This window comes from Scyliorhinus torazame, chromosome 12 (assembly GCF_047496885.1).
Source record: "Scyliorhinus torazame isolate Kashiwa2021f chromosome 12, sScyTor2.1, whole genome shotgun sequence".
Taxonomy (NCBI): domain Eukaryota; kingdom Metazoa; phylum Chordata; class Chondrichthyes; order Carcharhiniformes; family Scyliorhinidae; genus Scyliorhinus; species Scyliorhinus torazame.
The window spans coordinates 19,160,754-19,182,483 of NC_092718.1; the positions used below are offsets into that span (position 1 = coordinate 19,160,754).

The 21,730-nt window shown below is 47.0% G+C and overlaps 1 protein-coding gene across 1 annotated transcript in view; it reads right to left on the bottom strand.

Moving 5' to 3' along the window:
• LOC140387413 (A-kinase anchor protein 13-like) overlaps nt 1–21,730 on the bottom strand; it is a 478,070-nt gene that overhangs the window by 203,595 nt on the left and 252,745 nt on the right. The window contains 1 exon segment of the mRNA XM_072470498.1: nt 15,870–15,936. Coding sequence (XP_072326599.1) covers nt 15,870–15,936 — 67 coding nt within the window.

Here is a 21,730-nt window from a genome sequence, read left to right on the forward strand (position 1 = left end):
GGCAAAACATTCGCAAACACGGGGAGAATGTGTAAACTCCACACGGACAGTGACCCAGAGCCGGGATCGAACCTGGGACCTCGGCGCCGTGAGGCAGCCGGGCTAACCCACTGCGCCACCGTGCTGCCCTTACAATTGTGTCTTTAACTTCGGGTGGGAAGAGGCGAGAAGTGTTTTGACAGAGACGGGGAAGGCTACTGCCATTAGCGGAGGTGGAGGGGCAAGAACTGCGGCAGAAGGAAGGAGAGTGCGAACGTGAACAGAGGATGGGAGAAAGCGACAAGCTGATCCTTCGAGGGCTGAAGAGACAGCACGTTGCAGAATGGAGTGGGAAGATAGATGGGGACCTAGCTGTGAACTCAGCTTGGAAGGGTTCAGTACAATTGTAAGCTGTGATGGAACACTGGAGATGAAAGCAGGAGACAGTCTGTTAAAAATCCAAACTATTATTTTTCCACTTCAATTTAAAATTAACTAGAATACACTTAGCATAAGATTTTCCATTGAGCTCCCATAAAGTGTATCAAAATCTGGCACATTGTACAATTTATGGGACGTGATGGGAAGTGAGCAGTTATAAGTTTGCTATCTATACCCTTGGCGAGAGTGATGTAATTGTCAGTTAGACAGGATTTGAATTCCATTTTTCCTGGACTGCATTTTTAAAATAAATAAGCAAAATGAAATCTCCCAATCATAGATTATCTGCTGTTTAAGAAGCTTAAAGAAAAAAATAATTCATTCCCAAATGGTAACTGGAGTGCTGTTTTCAATAAAATTCATCAAGTGGGATGTTTGGGAGAATAAATAAAGTGAGTCATGTTCATTATAGATCACTGCAAATGCTGGGGGATGTGCCAAATTCAGTGAAAATGCATTTTCTGCGGAATACATGACCCAGAATCTTCCGAAAAAATTAACTTTGCACCTTCAACATTCGTATTTCTTCTTTGGATTTTTATGCATTTACATCTTACCGCTGTGATACACGTTACAGAAAGTTGGATATACTTAGATTTTAATTCACATAATCAGAACCTTTCTTCACTAGTCAGCTTTCTGGAGGGGGCGTTTGAAGAGAAATAACTTTTAATTTTCTACAGAGGAACTTGTGGAAGTATACAGATTTCCATTGTGAATGCCTTTTGTGTAGCTCCACTGTTTCGCTGCCTTCCGGGTGACCATATTGACTGTGCTGAGTCATTTAAAAACTAAATTACAATGGGGGTAGCTCCAGCCATCACCATTTCTGCCAATATTTGCACATTGGAAATTCTACACCATGCCCAACAGCAGGCAGCACAACAAGGCACACAGCGTAAAGATTGGAAATTCACAGCAGGTCAGTCAGCGCAGAAAGGCAAAGTCAGAGTGTGCCATGCATTGTATTCAACTATTGGAGTGATCCACTTCCGCTTCTCTGTTTGTGACTGTATGCTTTCCTTCATCAGTTTGTTACTCTAATAATAGCAATCTTTAACGTCACAAGTAGGCTTACATTAACGCTGCAATGAAGTTACTGTGAAAAGCCCCTAGTTGCCACATTCCGGGCGCCTGTTCGGGTACACAGAGGGAGAATTCAGGATGTCCAATTCACCTCACAAGCACGTCTTTCGGGACTTGTGGGAGGAAACCGGAGCACCCGGAGGAAACTGAAGGAGGCACGCGGAGAACGTGCAGACTCCGCACAGACAGTGACCTAAGCCGGGAATCGAACCTGGGACCCTGGCACTGTGAAGCAACAGTGCTAACCACCGTGCTACCATGCCGCCCTGTTCATCACCCGCGACCGGTTCCGACTTGTTGCACAAGGCTATCAGGTGATAGAGGAATCACGGCCAATGTGCCAACCCGTCGTCCATCTTAGATGTGTTGATTGATGGGTTTGTGTACTTGCAGCCCTTTCAGTTTCTAATTGAAGATTTCCTACACTTTGGGTGAATTGCATCAAAATAAAGGCAAATGGTTTGTGTGCCTCCTGAGACGGAAACAATGCCACATGTACAATTTGGCAACATCACCTGGTTAATACGGAGGGTAAAGCAGGCGGGTAACAATTGGCAGTGGGTGGGTATCACGCTGCAGCAGCTTGGGAACCTGCTCATCAGCAAAGCAGGATCATGGACCCAGGCAGTAAATGCCAGAGAGAAATATTGTTTCTCCATAACCCTAAACTATCGGAGGCAGAAAGAATTAATTTAGGTTTCTGTGGATAGGACAGCAGGCCTTCTCGAGGGCAATTTGGAACGGGCAATAAATGCTGGTAAAGTCAGTAAAGGCAACGGGCGGGATTCTCCAATCCCGCGGCAGAGTGTCCACGCCATCGTAAACGCCGCCAGGTTTTACGACGGCGTGGAACGGGCTGCACCACGACTAATTCCGGCCCCTCCAGCAGTTGCGCCGGTGCCAACGAGGACATGCGCTGTGGCACCGGCGCCAACGCTGGCCTCCTTCAACTCGCCGGCCCCGACGCAACATGGCGTAGGACTACAGGGGCCGGCGCGTAGGAAAGGAGGCCCCCAGCCACAGAGGCCGGCCCGCCGATGGGTGGGCCCCGATCGCGGGCCAGGCCACATTGGAGGACCCCCCGGGTCGGATCCCTCCTCTTCCCCCCCAAAGGCCGCCACCCGACCCTTACACGCCGAGGTCCCGCCAGCCCAGAGCAGGTTAGAACAGCGCCGGCGGGACTCGGCTCTTATCTTACGGGCGCTCGGCCCATCTGGGCCGGCCGCGTAGAGCGGCCTGCGACCGGCGCTGTGCCAACCACGCCAGCGCCAATGGCTCCGATTCTCGCGCCGGCGTGGCCCACTGCCGATTCCCCGACCCGCTGCGGGGTCGGAGAATCCCGCCCAACATCTTTTGAACCCATTAAAATAAAAATCCACGAAGAAGGGACCTCTTTATTGAAACCTAACTTAGAACATAACAGCGCAGTACAGGCCCTTCGGCCCTCGATGTTGCGCCGACCTGTGAAACCACTCTAAAGCCCATCTACACTATTCCCTTATCATCCATATGTCTACCCAATGACCATTTGAATGCCCTTAGTGTTGGCGAGTCCACTACTGTTGCAGGCAGGGCATTCCACACCCTGACTACTCTCTGAGTAAAGAACCTCCCTTGACATCTGTCCTATATCTAGGACAGATGATACTTGATACCGTGTGAGGTCTTGAGGTTAGGGGTGAAAATGAATTATTTTATTTAAGACTGCAGGTCTAGAATGTTGAATGAATCACCTTAGTTAGTCGTTTTTAGGTGTCCCACACAGTTTATACCAACTTAGTCCAATTCCCCTTTGATTTTACAATTCCCAAGTCTGGTTTATAAAATTTGTAAAAAAAAAAAAAACATAAATTGTGTATGATCCAATTCGCTCAGTCCTGCGCAAACTGAACCAATTTTCCGACTTCTTTCTTTATGCTACAGTTGTAGAGTGTGGCAAATTGCTAAACACAACTTAGGTAGCCAATATGATGTGTGGTCCTGACTTGTTTTATTTGTTGGGAGAATGTGGTGCTGAAGTTGAAGGGATGTTAATGCAGGGATTGAAACCTTTCTCAGCTCAGTAACCCAATGTTACCGTCAAACATTCCCATTCAGCTTCCACATGTGTTAGAAGCAAAGAGGCTTTCTCGTCTATAATCTACCAACACTAGGACTGAACCCCAAACTGAGAAGAGAACCCATACTGAAACAGTTTGATGTTTTACTATTTCTCACACCACTCATTCAGATTGTCCATCAGGGCCACGGTACGAGTAGTTTTGCATTCCAGGTCCATATCCATGAGAACTGAACTGAGACTTCGCAAACCCATCTGATGTTGCACCTTGCCAGCTCATTGAGGAGACTTTCATTTCATCAGTCTGGGTTGGATTTAGAGACAGAACCCAGAGTCTGGAGGATGTCCATACAACAACCGAACGTTCAATGCATCATGGCCAATAGCATAATTCATAAATAGATGTTTATCATAGTCAGGAATGTCTCGTTCCTCTCAAGCGTCTACCTAAGCAAGAACCAAGGAGGAAGACAAAAGGTTCAGAGGGGAGGAGAAAAAGCTCACTGGAGAAGCGAAGAGAGATTATGAGAAAAGACTGGCAGCCAACATAAAGGAGAATCCCAAAGTCATCTATAGGCATATAAATAGTAAAAGGGTGGCAAAGATGTAGGGCCGAGAAGGGCCTAAAAGGGAATTTACACATGGAGGTAGGGAGCATTGCGGGCATATTAAATTAATATTTTGGACTTTCGGTGGCGCCCTTGAGGAAACAGGTCGCAGGTCGGATTGCTCCCGCCCGCGATGGGCAAACGGACCATTTAAATGGACTTTTGCGGGACCTGACTAGGTTGAGGGGATGATAGGGAAGAGGCTTCCCCGCCAGGGTATGAGCAGCTGGACCAGAAGTGGTCGAGTGGAGCGGCAGGGCTGGAAGCGGGAGCAGCGGGGACCCCAGGCCAGGCGGCGAAACATGGCGGACGGCAGGGACCAGGGAGCGGAGGCTCACTGGCCAAGGGAGCAGCAGATGGAGTTTTTTAAGAACTGCTTCGCCGAATTGAAGAGGGACATGTTGGAACCGATGAGGGCGGTAATGGACCGAATGGTCGAGGCGCAGGCGGTCCACGAGAAGGCGCTCAGGGAGGTTGAGGTGAAGCTCTTCAGCCAGGCGGACACGGTGGGGGAGCTGGAGCACGAGGTGGAAGAGCTGAACGCCCGCCAGAGGAGGATGCAGGAGCAGCTTGAAGAGCTGGGGAACAGAGCCAGGAGGCAGAATTTGAGGACCATTGGCCTCCCCGAGGGCTGTGAGGGGTCGGATGTGGGTGCATACGTGAAAGGTATGCTCAAGGCGCTGATGGGGCCAGAAGCCTTCCCTACCCCTGGAGTTGGATGGGGCGCATAGAGCCCCCGCAAGGAAGCCCAGGACGGGCGACCAACCGAGGGCCTTGGTGGTCCGCTTTCACCGGCTTGCTGGCAGGGAACGTGTGCTGCGATGGGCCAAGGTGGAGAGGAGGAGCAGATGGGAGAACTGCGAGGTGCACATCTACCAGGACTTGGGAACAGAGCTGGCCAAAAGGCGTGCAGGATTCATCAAGATAAAGGCAGCCCTCTACAAAAAGGAGGTGAGGTTTGGAATGCTGTATCCTGCGAAGCTTTGGGTTACGTTTGAGGAACTCCACTACTACTTTGAGACACCAGAACAGGTTTTGACTTTTATTAAAGAAAAGAAACTGGACTTGAATTAGCGGGCACTTAGTTTTCTCAGTGCTGTACAGTGGCAGCGGTCTGTTAACCTAATTTGCTCTGACTAGGTGTGGACTTTTATTAAAAGAAGAAGCTGGACTTGAACTAAAGGACTCTTGGCTCTCAGTGTGGCAGCGGTTTGTTAAATTATCCTGTACTGTAATGTTCTATCCAAGATTGTTTTCAGCCGGGACAGAGAGCGGGGGCTGAGGGTAAGAGAGAGGGGCCCTGCAAAGGGGGCCCCGCGCTTGGTATCTTTTGGCGGGAGATCGGGGCCTCGGAGAGGGGGATGGGCTAGGGGCTGGTCAGGGGAAATGGAAGGGCACGGGGAGATACGATCAGGTTAATGGGTCCTTGGTGTGTGGGGAGAGGGCCCGAGTGCTTGAGTGAGAGACAGACAGGCGCAAAGGGCAGGGGTCAGCGTAGCTAGCGTAGGTCAGGGGGCCCCAGGGAGAGTAGGAGGGGGGGCGGGCTAGGGCCAAGCGCAGGGCTGACCTGGCAGGTCAGGCCTCGGGGGGGGAAGGGGAGCTTTGGAGGGGGGGGGGGGGGGGGGGGGGCAGCCAGGAAGGAAATCAGAGAAGACTTAAGTAGGCATGGGGGGGGGGGGGGGGGTGTCTAGGGATCCCCCGGGGGAGAAGGTCACTTGCAGACTCTCAGGGAACAACGCAGGAAACCGACAGCAGCTGCACCCGAGGGGGGGGGGGGGGTTAGAGCCGCGTTAGTTTAGTTGAACACGCAGGGCAGGGCAAACAGAGCTGACATGGGAAGCGCTTTATTAACATGTTTATTCTTTCCCACTGTTTGTTTTCACTATGTTAAGACTCTTTGCATATAGGGCCTGTCTTTTCTCTGGAAATGTTACAAATTTGATTTGTAAAAAATTAATATTTTGAATCTATCTTAACCAAGGAGTTGGATGCGACCAGGCCATGGTGAAAGACGAGCAAACGTTGTCACCAGAAGAGTTAAGATTGATTAGGAGGAAGTGTTGAATAGACTGGCTTAAAATTGACATGGTACCAGGACCTGGTAAGATGCATGCCGGGATATTGAAGGAAGAGAGAGTGGAAATTGCATGGGCGCTAACCATAATCTTACAGTCTTCTCTAAACACAAGGAGGTGCCAGAGGACTGGAGAAATGCAGACATTATGCCCCTGGTTCAAAAAAGGGTAACAAGATAAGCCCTTCAGACCAGTCAGTGGTAGGGAAGCTTATAGAAACAATTATTCGGGATAGAATTATGAATTATATGATAAAATGTGGGTTGATTAGGAGGAGCCAGCATGGATTTCTAAAGGAGAAATTGTGCTTAACTAACTGGGAGGGTTTTTTTTTTTTTTTTGCAGAGGTACAGAAAAGGTCAATGAGGGTAATGTGGTTGATGTGGTATACATGGGTGGTGTGTACAGGACAGAAACAGACCATTTGGTCAAAAGATTTGATGCTTCACAAAACGCTCCTCTCACTCTTCTTCGATGCATCCCATCAGCATATCCTTCTTTTCCTTTCTCCCCGGTGTTTATCTAGCTCCCCTCAAATCCCTGCGTTATTCACCTCAACTACTTGTGGCAGCGAGTTCTATATTCCAATGGCTTCCTGGGTAAGAACATCTTTCCTAAATTCACCTATTGGATTTATTAGTGACTGCCTTATACAGATGGCAGCTGAATCTGGTCTCAACCCCCATAGAATTTACAGTGCAGAAGGAGGCCATTCGGCCCATTGAGTCTGCACCGGCTCTTGGAAAGAACACCCTACTTAAGCCCACGCCCCCACCCCATCTCTGTAACCCCACCTAACCTTTTTGGACACGAGGGCAATTTATCATGGCCAATCCACCTCACCGACACATCTTTGGACTGTGGGAGGAAACCAGAGCACCCAGAGGAAACCCAAGCAGACATGGGGATAACGTGCTGACTCTGTAGAGACAGTGACCCAAGCCGGAAATCGAACCTGGAGCCCTGGATCTGTGAAGCAACTGTGCTGTGCTACCGTGCTGCCCAGTGAAAACATATTATCTGTGCCAACTCTATCATCAAATAATTTCATAATGATAAAAGACCTCTATCAGGTCTTTTCTTTTCTACACAAAAGGATCCCTGGTCTGTTCAACCTCTCTTGATTGCTATAATAGCTGCAACTGGCTGGGTAACAGTCAAGCACATGTAACAGTGAGATTCAACAATATGATTGATAAATGCTGTTTTTCAAAAACATTTCTGTATCTAATACTGTACCAGTTTACTGGTGACCATTTGTGTTGGCGCCAATACTATCTATAAGTGGGAACATAAGAAACAGCAGCAGTAGACTATATGGTTCTTTACACCTGCTCCACCTTTTAATGTGATTTGGCGGACCTTAACTCTCAGTTTCTGCCATAACCCTCAATTCTCTTGTAGTTCAGGAATCGTTCTACAAGATAATCCCTCGCGCTCTCGCCCCGCCCCCCCCCCCCCACTCTCAGCGTGCTTCCCCTTTTCAGCACTTGGTCACAGGCAGCAAGGGCCTGACAATGAGGGACCCTGCCCTTGGGTTTGCTCTTCGGGCTCCCCATGCTTTCGTTGCCATTGGTGAAATATGAGCGACACGAGAAGAGGGCCCCATGTAGGCATTAATTGGTCCACTTAAGTGCCTCAATTGGTGGCAGGGTGTGAAGGCTGTCTAATCAGCCTTGCCGGCCCAGAATTAATCAAGGCGGCAGGAAGGCAGCCACAGAACATAGAACATTACAGCGCAGTACAGGCCCTTCGGCCCTCGATGTTGCGCCGACCTGTGAAACCACTCTAAAGCCCATCTACACTATTCCCTTATCGTCCATATGTCTATCCAATGACCATTTGAATGCCCTTAGTGTTGGCGAGTCCACTACTGTTGCAGGCAGGGCATTCCACGCCCTTACTACTCTCTGAGTAAAGAACCGACCTCTGACATCTGTCCTATACCTATCTCCCCTCAATTTAAAGCTATGTCCCCTCGTGCTGGACATCACCATCCGAGGAAAAAGGCTCTCACTGTCCACCCTATCCAATCCTCTGATCATCTTCTATGCCTCAATTAAGTCACCTCCTAACCTTCTTCTCTCTAACGAAAAGAGCCTCAAGTCCCACAGCCTTTCCTCATAAGATCTTCCCTCCATACCAGGCAACATTCTGGTAAATCTCCTCTGCACCCTTTCCAATGTTTTCCCCTCTGGGTCTTCTGCCGTTTGTTTTAAATTGGTGTCCCTACCCACCTTCCAAACTAGTCTCCGCTTCGGTTCCACCCATTTAAGTCACTGTGTGAGGCTTGAACTTGCAACCTTCTGACCCAAACATCACAGTAAGCCACTTAGCCATGCTGATACTCATTTAAGATCGATTGGTCCCACACCTTAAAACCTCTCTTTCTACCTCTGGAGGTGCATTTTTATGGTTAGGTTATGATAATAAACAAACCCCTGCAAATGCCATCATTTGCAATGCAGGATACTGTTCTCAGGATCAAAAATAGTTGCAGTGAATAACATAGATGCATTTAAGGTGAAGCTATGCAAGTGTAAGATGGAGAAATGAATAGAAGGATCTGCCGATGGTATTAAATGAAGTAGTGTGGAAGGAGGTTCATGTGAGCTTCAACATTAGCAGAGATTAGTTGGGCTGAATGACCAGCTTATTTGCTGCACACTAGATGTGAGAAGGAAAATACACCAAAATATTAGGTGTTCAACATGTCTGGACCTTGAAACTTGCACTCAAACAGACCAGAAAGATGCCCAGTTCACTCACTGGGTTGTGTTCTCAGTTACAGCAAGGTTACAGAAGGACTGTAAGCAGGGGTTTCTGCACTTGATTACTATCCTGTATATCCTGCTGGAAAGCAGGCATGTCTTTGGATGCCAGGTAAGGGTGAGATCAGAATTTTATGATGCAACCATGCCCAAGTTCACAGATGAAAAGTGCCTAGAAAGACTGCCATGCATGGGAGATTATTCAGAACTTGGGTCCAGAAATAAGGTCCAAGATGTAGCAGGCAACTTAGGGGTTAAACAGACAGAGGGAAGAGACTGCTAACAGCAGAGTCCGAGGGATAGCCCACATCCTGAGTTACCTTGTCCCATTCAGATTTAACCTTGTCAGTGTGAATAAACAGGTTCAGCCAGAATGATCCACTTAAGATCCATTGTCATTCGGGATAATGTTATTTGACCGGCCATTATCCCATCACAGAGTTAGATGACTCTTCCATCAATGGAAAGTTAGTTTCATATGAATGCCACAGCTCTGTTCTTTTGAAGAAACGGGAGTGGAAAATCCGACAGTCACGGTAATGATAATGGATTCAAGCCATGCCACCTGAGGGAGAACCTCTGCTTCAGTGGGTGGACAGAGCTGAGAATGAGAATATTGTTCTGAACAGTTAGAGGCAGACGGCTGCGGAAATCAACCAGAGAGGTCATGAAAGTTACCACTAAGGCAGGTATTGGACTTTGGAAAAGGATTCTGAGCAAATGTCCCTAACAGAAGAAAAATTGCTTCGTAAATGCAAGTATTGCCTTGGCCTGTCTGTGTAAGCAGCATGAGAGCAGCATGGTTGTTGAAAGTGATCTTTAATAGGGACTAATGTGTTAAGAGTAAGAAACTGCATGTAATCTTTTGGAGCCGAATCATAGAATAGAATCAGTAAGTGCAGAAGGCCATTCGGCCCATCGAGCCTGCACCAACCCTCTCAAAGGTATACCCTACCTAGGCCTACAGCCCACCCTTTCCTCGTAACCCCACCTAACCTTTTGAACACCAAGAAACAATTTTATGGCCAATCCACCTAAAGTGCACATCGTCTGGGTTGTGGGAGGAAACCGGAGCACCCGGAGGAAACCCACGCAGACACGGGGAGAACGTGCATACAGACAGTGACCCTAGGCGGGAATTGAACCCGTTCTCTGGTACTGTGAGGCAGCAGTGCTAACCACTGTGCCACCCTGAAATAAAAGGTTAAATATTGTTTTCTTTTAGTAAAGTTTGTTTATAAAATAACCTAGCCCTATTTCTTATATTATCACTTCTGGAACGAATTGATCTTTTCGCACAGTCTTAAAACGTAAAAACATTATGCCATCTGGTCCAGTCTTTTAGCCACTGCTGAGAGCTGGCTAGAGGTCTGTAACAAGGTTGTGTTCATCGACTTTCAATTCTTTCATAGGATATGAGCATCAATGCCCAGTCCAGCTTGTGTGACCCATCCCCAATTGCCTTTGAAATAGTGGTGACCTTCCACTTTGAACTGCTGCAGTCCATGTGCTGGGAAGAGGGTCCCAAGATTTCTCCACAGCTACATCCAAGTCGGGTGGCTTGTGACTTGGGAGATCATGTAGGTCATGGTGTTCCCATCTGCCTGCTACCAGTGCCCAGTCTAGGTGGCAGAGATCATGGGTTTGCAAGGTGCTGTCAAATTAGCCTTGATGAATTGCGTGGTGCATCTTGTAGATGGTACACACTGCTGCCACTGTGCGTTGGTGGTGGAGGGAGTGAAAGTTTAAGGGGATGAATTGGATGCTGATCAAACAGACGGTTTTGTCCTGGATGGTGTTAAGTTTCTGAAGTGTTGTTGGAGTTGCACTCAGCTTGGCAATGGTGAGAGTATTCCATCATGTTCCTGACATTTGCCTCGCAGCAAATTTCACAACCTCAGAGCATTTCAAAGTCGCATATGGCGCTCTAAATACACTTGAAATGTAGTCGCCCTACATTTGCCCAACGTGGCTTGCTTAGGCTGAGATACACAAAGAATATTGGCTTCTCGAAAACTGTACGGGCGCTATTCTCCTCCCCCCCCCCCCCCCCCCCCCCCCCCACGCCGGTTGGGAGAATCGCTGGGATGCCGCGCGAATCGCGCCACGCCGCCCCGACCCTCCCACCCCCCGGAAACCAGCGGCGCGCGATTCGCACCAGGCCGCTCGGAGTACCGGCGAGCGGTGATTCTCCGGCCCGGATGGGCCGAATGGCCGCTACGACATGACAGGTTCCCGCCGGCGCCGTCCACCCCTGGTCGCTGCCGGCGGAAACACTGCGGGAACACTGGGGGGGGGCCGCCTGCGGAGGAGGGAGTGGGGCTCCTTCACCGGGGTGGCCTCCGATGGGGTCTGGTCTGCGATCGGGGCCCACCCCCCGGGCCTACCTCCATCCGCGCGTGGCCCCAGAACACCGGCGCCATGTTGGTGAGGGGCCGGCATGCGCAAGACGTTCCCCGCGCATGCGCAGGATGGCGCGGCCCAACTGCGCATGCGCGGGTTGGCGCGGCGCCCATTTGACGCCATGTAAGGACGCTGGAGCGGCGTGAACCGCTCCAGCGCTGTGCTGGCCCCCTGTGGGGGCCAGAATAGGTCATGCCCGGACCCTTACACTTGGCCTCCATATCGGAGAATCGCCCCCTACATTAGCACGGGCCAGCAAATTTCGGACTGGAGAGGAGATGGCAGGAAGGAAAATGAAAAGGAAGAATCCACAAAGACAATTTCTCCTCTCTTCCTGGTTTCACCTGCAGTTTTACGCATTTGAACCGTGCCACCAATTAAGAGCTGAATGGCACACCTATCCTCCAAAAATAAATCTGGTTTTGTACGGAGTCTTTCTTCAACTGATCTGCAAACATTGGCACCAATCCAGTCAAGGCAGTGAGGTTCTAATCCTTAGAGAATGGAATTTCTTTTTACAATTTGGACCACACAAACCTTAAAGAGCAACCTCAGAGAAATAAATCTGTGACAGCCAGCGTGATCTTATACGGATAGAATGAGAATATTTATTTATACAGTACTTGCTGTCTGGGGACCGTGGAGATATCGTTCCACCTCTATGAACTTGTGAACCTGGCAAACCCATCCGAGTTCTAATGGAAGGGAGGTGAGCAGAACTTGAATGGTTAGGAATTAAAGAGGATTGCATTTCATTTCATTTCATTTCATTTCAGGGTCGGCTGATAGCGCAGAGCACACACTGACAGTGCCGCCAGCAGTTTGGAAGGATATTAACAGGTGACTGAGAGAAAATTCACTATATGTCCCTTCAAATAATAGAAAAATAAGCTAAACAAGTTCAGAGTATAGGCTGTATTCAAATGTCGGCTGCGGGTGGAGAGGGCGTTTTAAGCTTTTTGGAATTCAGCTGAAGAGCCAGTGGTGATGTGCATTATGGTGGAAGCAATTGGAGACCACAAATTAATATCATAGAATCCCTACAGTGCAGGGGGAGGCCATTCAGCCCATCGAGTCTGCACCGACCCTCTGACAGAGCACTCTACCTAGGCCCACGCCCTATCTTTGTAACCCTAGACACCAAGGAGAAATTTGGCATAACCAATCCACCTAACCTGCACATCTTTGGACTGTGGGCGGAAACCGGAGCACCTGGAGGAAATCCACGCAGACATGGGGAGAATGTGCGAAACTCCACACAGACAGTCAGTCCAAGTGAGAATTGAACCCTGGCCCCTGGCGCTGTGAGGCAGCAATGTTAACCACTGTGCGGCCGTGCCAGCCTTTGTGGATCATTGTATCGACCAATCATTTCACCGTCCCCACTCCCATTCCTTATTTGTATATAAGCTACTCAGTAACACGCATTTGGAACTCATTTTGAAACAATTCCAATAGCTACAAGTGGCCCGTCATCACTCCAGAGCAGCAGCTACATGAGGGTACAGGAAGCAAAATTGCATGGGGAATTGTGAGGCCTGTATGTCATACTGAGTAAATATCCAGCTCGTGAATTTGGCCACATTTCATCCATGGATGAGTTATCGGACCTGCTTCAACTTGAGAATCGGTGATAAGCATCTCACTGTTACCCAGAGTTTATTCCAACCACTCCCAGTACAAGTGCTACACAGTCCAAATTGCTGGTATGTTACCAGATGTGCTTTCTGTCTCCACATTACAGAAGGATCTATTGTCAATTGAGCAAATTGAATTCTTTAATTGCTGTCCAACTCCCAACCCTCCCCTTCCAGCGTACAATACTATCTAACAGGATTATTTTAATCCGCTAACCACAAACTGCATTTGAGAATTGGGGGATGATTTGACGGAATTATTTTCTGAACCCATCAAGGCCTAAATGGGTCTCTTCTGAGTTAATTCGGAAGGCAGTCAAAACTTGTTCCAACTAAAGTTTTGTGCCATCGTTCTGGTTGTCAAGGGCGTTCTGTAGTTTTAAGGCTGAAGCCGCAATAAAACACAAAATAATTTACACAGAGTACATATATATTTAAATGTGATTACATATAATCATGGGTAGAGCAGCAGTGTGTGGTATATACTCGAGTTGCAGTGTAGGTGAAACTGGCATCAAGTAAGGATTCAGAAATCCTTCCAGGTAAGCAAACAAACCCGAAAGCAGAACGGATTTCTACATTTACCCACTTCACCCGTTCAAATATGTAACAGGAAAACCTTCTTCATGCCTGGGATGGTGGAAAGATTTCGATTCACATGACATTTTATAGGCACTCTTAACAAGAATTAACAACAAAAAAAATAAAAAAAAATTGGACAAAGTCCAAATTACTGCTCAGTTAGAAAACTCTAAATTAACTACTGATGAGATCATTCCAGAGTAAGATTGATGCCCCCAGGGTAGCAACTGCACTGTTTGACACAAACCTTCACTGCAATAATGGGTTCAACCCTAGCCCAGCCTGAAGGTTCGCTCTGTCAGAAGAACACTTGGAATGCGACAGAGCAGTTTTAAGACCCAAGACTAAAAAAAAAAACAATTTTCTAACTTCATTGAAACAACGACTGACATGGGAAATGGAAAAAAAGTGTGACACTGGAGTAGTGAAAGGGATGATTGGCTGACGATGGTCTTGAAATGAGTTGGAGGTGCTGACAGGGGAAGATTTGCATCAAGGTGGGGTGTCTGAGACGGGGAAAGTGTTTAATTTCTTAACCTTAAAGCAAAGCCTAAGAAAATAAATGCTTTTCCTAGCATTGGCAATTTAAATGAAAGCTAATTGCCACCACAGTGGCGGAACCTTCTGATAATAATCTTTATTATTGTCACAAGTAGGTTTACATTGTCACTGCAATGAAGTTAATGTGAAAAGCCCATAATCGCCACAGTCCGGCGTCTGTTCGTGTACACTTGAGGGAGAATTCAGAATGTCCAATTCATGTCTTTCGGGACTTTTGGGGAAAACTGGAGCACCCGGAGGAAACCCACGCAGACATGAGGAGAATGTGCAGGCTCCACACAGGCAGTGACCCAAGCCGGGAATCGAACCTGGGACCCTGAAGCTGTGAAGCAACAGTGCTAACCACTGTGCTACCGCGCTGCGTTCATGAAATCCATGTGCTTCTCTGAATTAGTTCCCTCAAGTCTGAAGTGCCCCTCGTCTGGACTTTTAAATTTTATTGGGGAGGGGAGGAGGAAAGGAGAGATAACTTGTAGAGACCACCTGATGCAGGAGAGTTCTGACATGACCTATTACACCATTTAAAAAAAAATTACATTTAAATTTAAAACACCCCTCTGGTCCACACATGCAACAGTATAGCATTGATGGCTTTAGAAAGGAACCAACTCAAACTTATCATCTTGCAACACCTCCAGACGGCACCAGGAAACATCGAGGTCGGACAAAGGTGATTTCATTGAGTTAGTCAAACATTTTTTTTCATTTTTTAAATGGCCTCATCGACCTCAATGTAATATCTCAGGGTACTGACCCATTATAATTAATCGCTGCAGGCCTTTGGGACATTTTTGATCAATTTACTAGGATGCTACCGGGACTTGATAGTTTGAGTTATATGGAGAGGCTGGATAGACTGGGACTTTTTTCCCCGGAGTGTAGGAGGCTTAGAGGTCTATAAAATAATGAGGGGCATAGATAAGGTAGCTGGTCAACATCTTTTCCCAAAGGTAGGGATGTCTAAAACTAGAGGGCAGAAGTTTAAGGTGAGGTACAAAAGGTCCAGAGAGGCAATGTTTTCACACAGAGGGCAGCACGGTAGCATAGTGGTTAGTACAATTGCTTCACAGCTCCAGGGTCCCAGGTTCGATTCCCAGCTTGGGTCACTCTCTTGTGCGGAGTCTGCACGTTCTCCCCGTGTGTGCGTGGGTTTCCTCCGGGTGCTCCGGTTTCCTCCCACAATCCAAAGATGTGCAGGTTAGGTGGATTGGCCATGATAAATTGCCCTTAGTGTCCAAAATTGCCCTTAGTGTTGGGTGGGATTACTGGGTTATGGGGATAGGGTGGAGGTGTTGACCTTGGGTAGGGTGCTCTTTCCAAGAGCCGGTGCAGACTCGATGGGCCAAATGGCCTCCTTCTGCACTGTAAAGTCTATGGGTGGTGAGTGTCTGGAACGAGCTGCCAGAGGCAATAGTAGAGGCGGGTACAATTTTGTCTTTTAAAAAGCATTTTGACAGTTATATGGGCAAGATGGGTATAGAGGGATATGGGCCAAATGCGGGCAATTGGGACTAGCTTAATGGTAAAAACTGGGCAGCATGGATAAGTTCGACTGAAGGGCCTGTTTCCTGGCTGTAAACCTCTATAATTTATCATTAGTGAAGCACATTTCAGAACACAAGGAGTCATACAATTCTAGCCATGGTAACCAGTGAAGATTAACTTACCGGCCGCACTGGTACTCTGCTTTGGTTGTACCAGCGTAGGATCAGGACACCAGCTCTCACGACTAATCTGAAAAGTAAAAGCACGCAGTCAGAACGAAAGGCTCTCGGGCGAGGGAATAAAAACAAAGTGCAAAATGGAGCACCAAGCTTAATGAACACCCAGGCAGCCAAATAGGTCGGAAATAGCAAGAGGTTGCAGTGCTGATAAGCGGCCAGTATAAGTAGCCAGCGGCAATGGCTACTGTACAGTTTTAACAAAAGAAAGTTTTGCATATGTTAATCATAAGCAGCTCGAGAGTCAACTGACTTTTTATTTACAGATCCAAAGTTAGGTCAGTCAGTATCCCAAAGCAAAAGATGATTTTCATTTTTGTGATTCATTCTGCGTCAAAGCTCTAATAAAACCAGCACCATCTATTTTTAATCCAGATTTCCAGTCGTAGGCTCCCCCCCCTCCTGCCCCCCCGGCCCCCGCCCCTCCTTTTCAAATATTGCTCTTTCAAATCTTTGCAGAAAAAAAAGTCGACGGCAGTTGACAATCAGCATACATATCCCTTTAGCAGGCCCAGGGAAGCTGGAATCCAGCTCAAATTTCCAGACTTCAGCTGCAAAGTTGCTAGTCACTCCAATTCACTCTGTTGAAGTCCACCCACAATATAGTCTTGGAGCAGCTGTGTTAGAAAGAGCCAGCTCCGCTTCAAACACAGACGGACTGACATTACTTTCCCTCTGCAGCTATCAGGCTCCATTCAATGACTGCTAGAATTGCACAACTGAAGAGGATACGTGAACATCCAGCCCTGCTTTCACGTACAGGCTGCTATCGCTTAATGTTTTTTCGTGCCTGGGTCGACTGTGCCCATAGCTTTCTGAAACACTCAAGAGATGGGGTTGAGGTGCCAAAGAAAGCTTGCAAATACCTCGCCCCACCTGCGGCGCCTCCGAAATCTCATTGTGCTGAAATAAAAAGTCATTGCATCACTTTCTAATTTTAATTTCTTTTCCAGAAGTTTGGAACCACTCACCTCCCTTCCCTCTCATCACTAATTCGTCTTTTAGACTTGAGCTTGGTGCCATCGACTGCTGGCGTTTTTGATTCCTCTCATCTTGTCTCCCACTCTTTCTGATCTTGGTTAAGACTTGCACTATGGGCCTTGGCCCTTGTTCAAGGAAGATTAAGGGAGACAGGAAGTTTGAGAGTCTTGTGGTTCTGTTGTGTCTTTGGCTGCAATTCTTTTTCACTGAAAGGGAGATGCGCAGGTGTTTTCAAATGAGTTGGGAGTTGCGAAGGAACAGCAGCTGGGACTGGATTCTGGTGCTGGAAGTAACGGACTGGAGCACTGAGGAACAGTATATCTTCAGGCCTGATGAGGGACTCCATTTTCCTCTTTCTCAGAGCAACATCAACAATTGCTCAAGGCATTGCACCAGCCACACAGCCAGTGTTTTTAAAAAATGCATTTATACATCATTTTCTCAGTGCTTTCACTCCAATTAAGTGTGCTTTTTCTATTAAAAAGTGTGATCACAATTATAAACTAAGGAAATTTGGCATGTCCACATTCACTCTCTCCAATTTTTACAGATGCACCATAGAAAGCATCCCATCCGGGCTGCATCACAGCCTGGTATGACAACTGCTCGGCCCAAGACCGTCAGCTCGTGAACACAGCCCATTCCGTCACGCGAACCCGCCTCCCATCCATCGACTCGGTCTATACCACCCGCTGCCTTGGGAAAGCAGGCAGCATAATCAAAGACCCCTCCCATCCAGGTTAGTCTCTCTTCCACTGGGCAGAAGATAAGTCTGAGAACACGCACTAACAGGTTCAAAAACAACTTCTTCTCCGCTGTTATCTGACTGCTGAATGACCTTCTTACAGACTGAACTGATCTCCCCACACATCTTCTCTACTGAGTAGTGCTACACTCCGTATGCTTCACTCTATGTCTGTGTCTATGTATTTACATTGTGTACTTATCGTATGTCCTATGTTTTTCATGTATGGAACGATCTGTTTGGGCTGTATGCAGAATATTCTTCACTGTAACCTCGGTACATATGACAATAAGTCTAAATCTAAAGGTAGGCGACGCAGGAACCAACATTATTGGTCTTTATTGGTCACGTGAACCATTCGCAGCGATAAACAAGGATTTAAAGGAATGCCTCATGTGAAAGAGGGTCAGCCTAGATTGTATCTTCAAGTCCAGAGTGAGATTTGACCCAAGAAGTGAAAGCACAATCGTTTGAACCAAGTTTATATTTGTTATTAAGTGGTTGTGGGGGTGGAAGTAGAGGAAACTCTCATGCATTTAAAATTGCACTCATAATTAAATACATGATAGCTAAATGAGCTTCCCAAAGAAGGTAATCAAATTGAATAATTGGAAACAAGCTTCCCGTTTGGCTCCAGCTATAATTCATGAAATGAAAAAGGTTCTCCTCACAGTCAATTGATGTCATTCGTAGAGTTCCTGCATTTAAATGGTTGCTACAGGATACTGTTAGGCCCTCAACTAAACATGCTCCATTACCAACTTGTCACTTGACAAAACATGCATTATTTACACTGACTGAATAAAGAATCTTTCAATAAAACCTCCTTTCCTTCAAGTAACAAGCTTACTTGCAGTAGTTTCCAAAATAGCTCCGAGTCAGGGCATGACTTTTAGCCTCAGTGCCACAGGGGCGAAGAGGGTTTCACATCTGCATGCCGCACAGCAACCTTTGCTGGGTAGCGCCAGCTGTGTTATCCTCAATGAACAATTAGTTTGCAACACTCAGGAGTTGCCTTCACTTTGGCAAGGTATAAGGGGGTTGCTAGCATTCCTGAAACATTAACTTTGTGAGGGAACAAATTTGGAAAAACTGTTTAAGTTCTAGGTTCCTGTAAACCTTTTGAACATAAGAAAAAGGAGCAAGGGTCGGCTATATGGGCCCTCAAGTCTGCTGTACCATTCAATAGGATTATGGCTAATCTTCTCCATCAGTTCCACCTTCCCACTCTTATCTCTCAATTCTCTTAATATCCAAAAATCTGTCAGTCTTGAATATACTCAAAGATTGGGCATCCACAAACTTCGTAGATGGAGAATTCCAAAGACTCACAACCCTCGAGTAAAGAAATTGCTCCTCATCTCAGACATGAATGGTCAACCTTTTATCCTGATAGTCTGGCCCAGATGAGATATATCCCAGGCTGCCATGGGAGGCAAGGGAGGAGATTGCAGAAGCTCAGTCAATAATTGTTGAATCTTCTCTGGCCACAGGGGACTGGAGGATAGCCAATGTGGTGCCATTATTCAAGAAGAGTGGCAGGGATACGTCAGGAAGTTACAGGCCAGAGAGTCGAACTTCAGTGGTAGGGAAACTATTGGAAAAAATTCTGAGGGACAGAATTAGTCTTCACCTGGGGAGCAAGAATTAATTAAGGATGGTCAGCATGGCTTTGTCAAAGGGGGATAGAGGGCTTGATTCTCCGGTCCCCCAGCCACGTGTTTCTGGATGGTGTGCCGTTCGCTAGCAGGATTCTCTCTTCCCACTGCTAGTCCTATTGAAGACATCCCATGCCACCAGGAAACCCAGGTGCCTAATGGCCGGAGAATGCCACCCCATCTCTTACAAATTCCACCCCATCTCTTACAAATTCGATTGAATTTTTCGAGGAGGTGATGAGGTGTGTAGACGAGGGTAGTGTAGTTGATGTAGTCTACATGGATTTCAGCAAGGCTATTGACAAGGTCTCACATGGGAGACTGGTCAAGAAGCTCATGGGGTCCAGTGTAATTTGGCAAATTGGATCCAAAATTGGCTTAGTAGCAGGAGGCAGAGGGTGATGGTTGAAGATTGTTTTTTGTGACTGGAAGCTTGGGTCCAATGTTGTTCCGCAGGGATTGGTGCTGGGTCCCTTGCAATTTGTAGTGTACATTAATGCTCTGGATGTGAATGTAGAAGGTATGATCAGCAAGTGGTGTGGTAAATAGCGAGGAGGAATGGCTTAGATTACAGGACAATATAGACAAGACATTGGTCAGATGGACAGAACAATGGCAAATGGAATTTAACCCCGAAAAGTGAAAAGTGGGAGGTAATGCATTTTGGGACCACCCCCCCTCGTCAGTGACAGAGTGGCTTTTATCCAATGTGTACACCTGATCAGTGTTGGTACAGATATAACCTGAAGGATCTGAATTTTTGGGACAGTATTTTATTCAAGAAACATGTTCACAGTCCAAAAGACACCCTCTTTAGAAGGATTTTAATATGGTAGAAACTCAAAATATCAACGACGAACTCTCTCCGTAGATGTGACCCACTACGTGCATCCACCTTTATTGCTTTGGTGTCAGATTTACAACGAAGCTTGGGCTGTTAAGATTAAATAATTTCACAAAGAATTGTTCAGTGCTGGTGTACAAGGCTCCAACTATGGTCCACCCCAGAACCAAGTGGCTCTTTGGAAATGAGTAATTTCTCCCTGAATACGTGCGGAGCAAGGGTTGCCTTTTAATTACAGGCACTGATACCCAGAGTTTAATTGATGAAAAATTAAGCTACTTTCAAGTCAATATGATTTGGAATGTGGGGGAGAAATTAGGGTAAAAGTTGCAAGTGCTAGTGTTCCCATATGTCTGCTGTCTTGGTCACAGAAGTCTACAGCACAGAAAAGGTCCTCCTCATCTGCGTCAGTAAAAAAAATAACCACCCAAGTCCTTCCAGGTGGGTGGTCATGGATTTAGAATTTGTAATCCATGAAGCTTTGGTGAGTTGCTGCTGTGTATCATGTGGATGGTACATATTGTTGCCGCTGGGCACCAGTGGAGGATGGAATGAATGTTTAAGATTGTTGATGCGGTATCACAACGGCTGCGGTGTACTCGATGGTGCTGAGCTTCTCGGGTGTTGTTGGAGCTTCATTCATCCAGGCAAGCGAAGAGTGTTCCATCATACCCCTGACTTGTGCCTTGGAGATTGTCTAAAGACTTTCACTAGACAGGACTTTCACCAGACTCCCCAGCCTCTGAACTGTACCTCCAAACGTGCACAGGTGACCAATCTCAAGACAGCCCTCCTTTTGTGTTAAAGTAAGGATTCAATGAGACCCCAGAGAAAGGGAAGGGGAGAACACGATAAGTCCAGTAACCTGGGTTAAAGAGCCTAAAGTTGTCCGTGTGGAAGTTGCACATTCGCCCCGTGTCTGCGTGGGTATCACCCCCACAACTCAAAAAGATGTGCAGGGTAGGTGGATTGGCCACGCTAAATCGCCCCGTAATTGGAAAAGAAAAAGAATTGAGGTATTCTAAAATTATAAAAGAAATGGGGCCTAAAGTTTAAAAAAAAAATCCAATTATGGGCAATTTTAGCGTGGCCAATCCACTTAGCCTGCACATATTTCGGGTTGCGGGGGTGAGACCCATGCAGACTCGGGGAGAATGTGCAAACTCCACAGAGACAGTGACCCAGAGCCGGATTCAAATCTGGGTCCTTGGTGCCGTGCTAGGCACCGATGCAACAGTGCAAACCACTGTGCAACTGTCACCCAAGGAGTCTAGAATGAATTCAAGTTCTTCATAAACCCAGTCACCCTGCTGTCTCTCCAAAAGGGCTCACAATCTGTATGCACAGCTGAAATAAAAATCAATGCAAGGACATTTTAAAATTGCCAGTCTATTCATTTCCTGACATCTCAGAGTCCATTGTAACTATCAATAACAATAACTAGTTGGGTTGCATTGTTCTGCAAACAATGAAGATTATTTTCCCAAGAACCTATTTTTGATAAAATAGCCCACAATAACGACGCGCACATCAAAAGTTAGTTCCAATGGATGAAAAGAGTGAACATTGACCTTCGCTA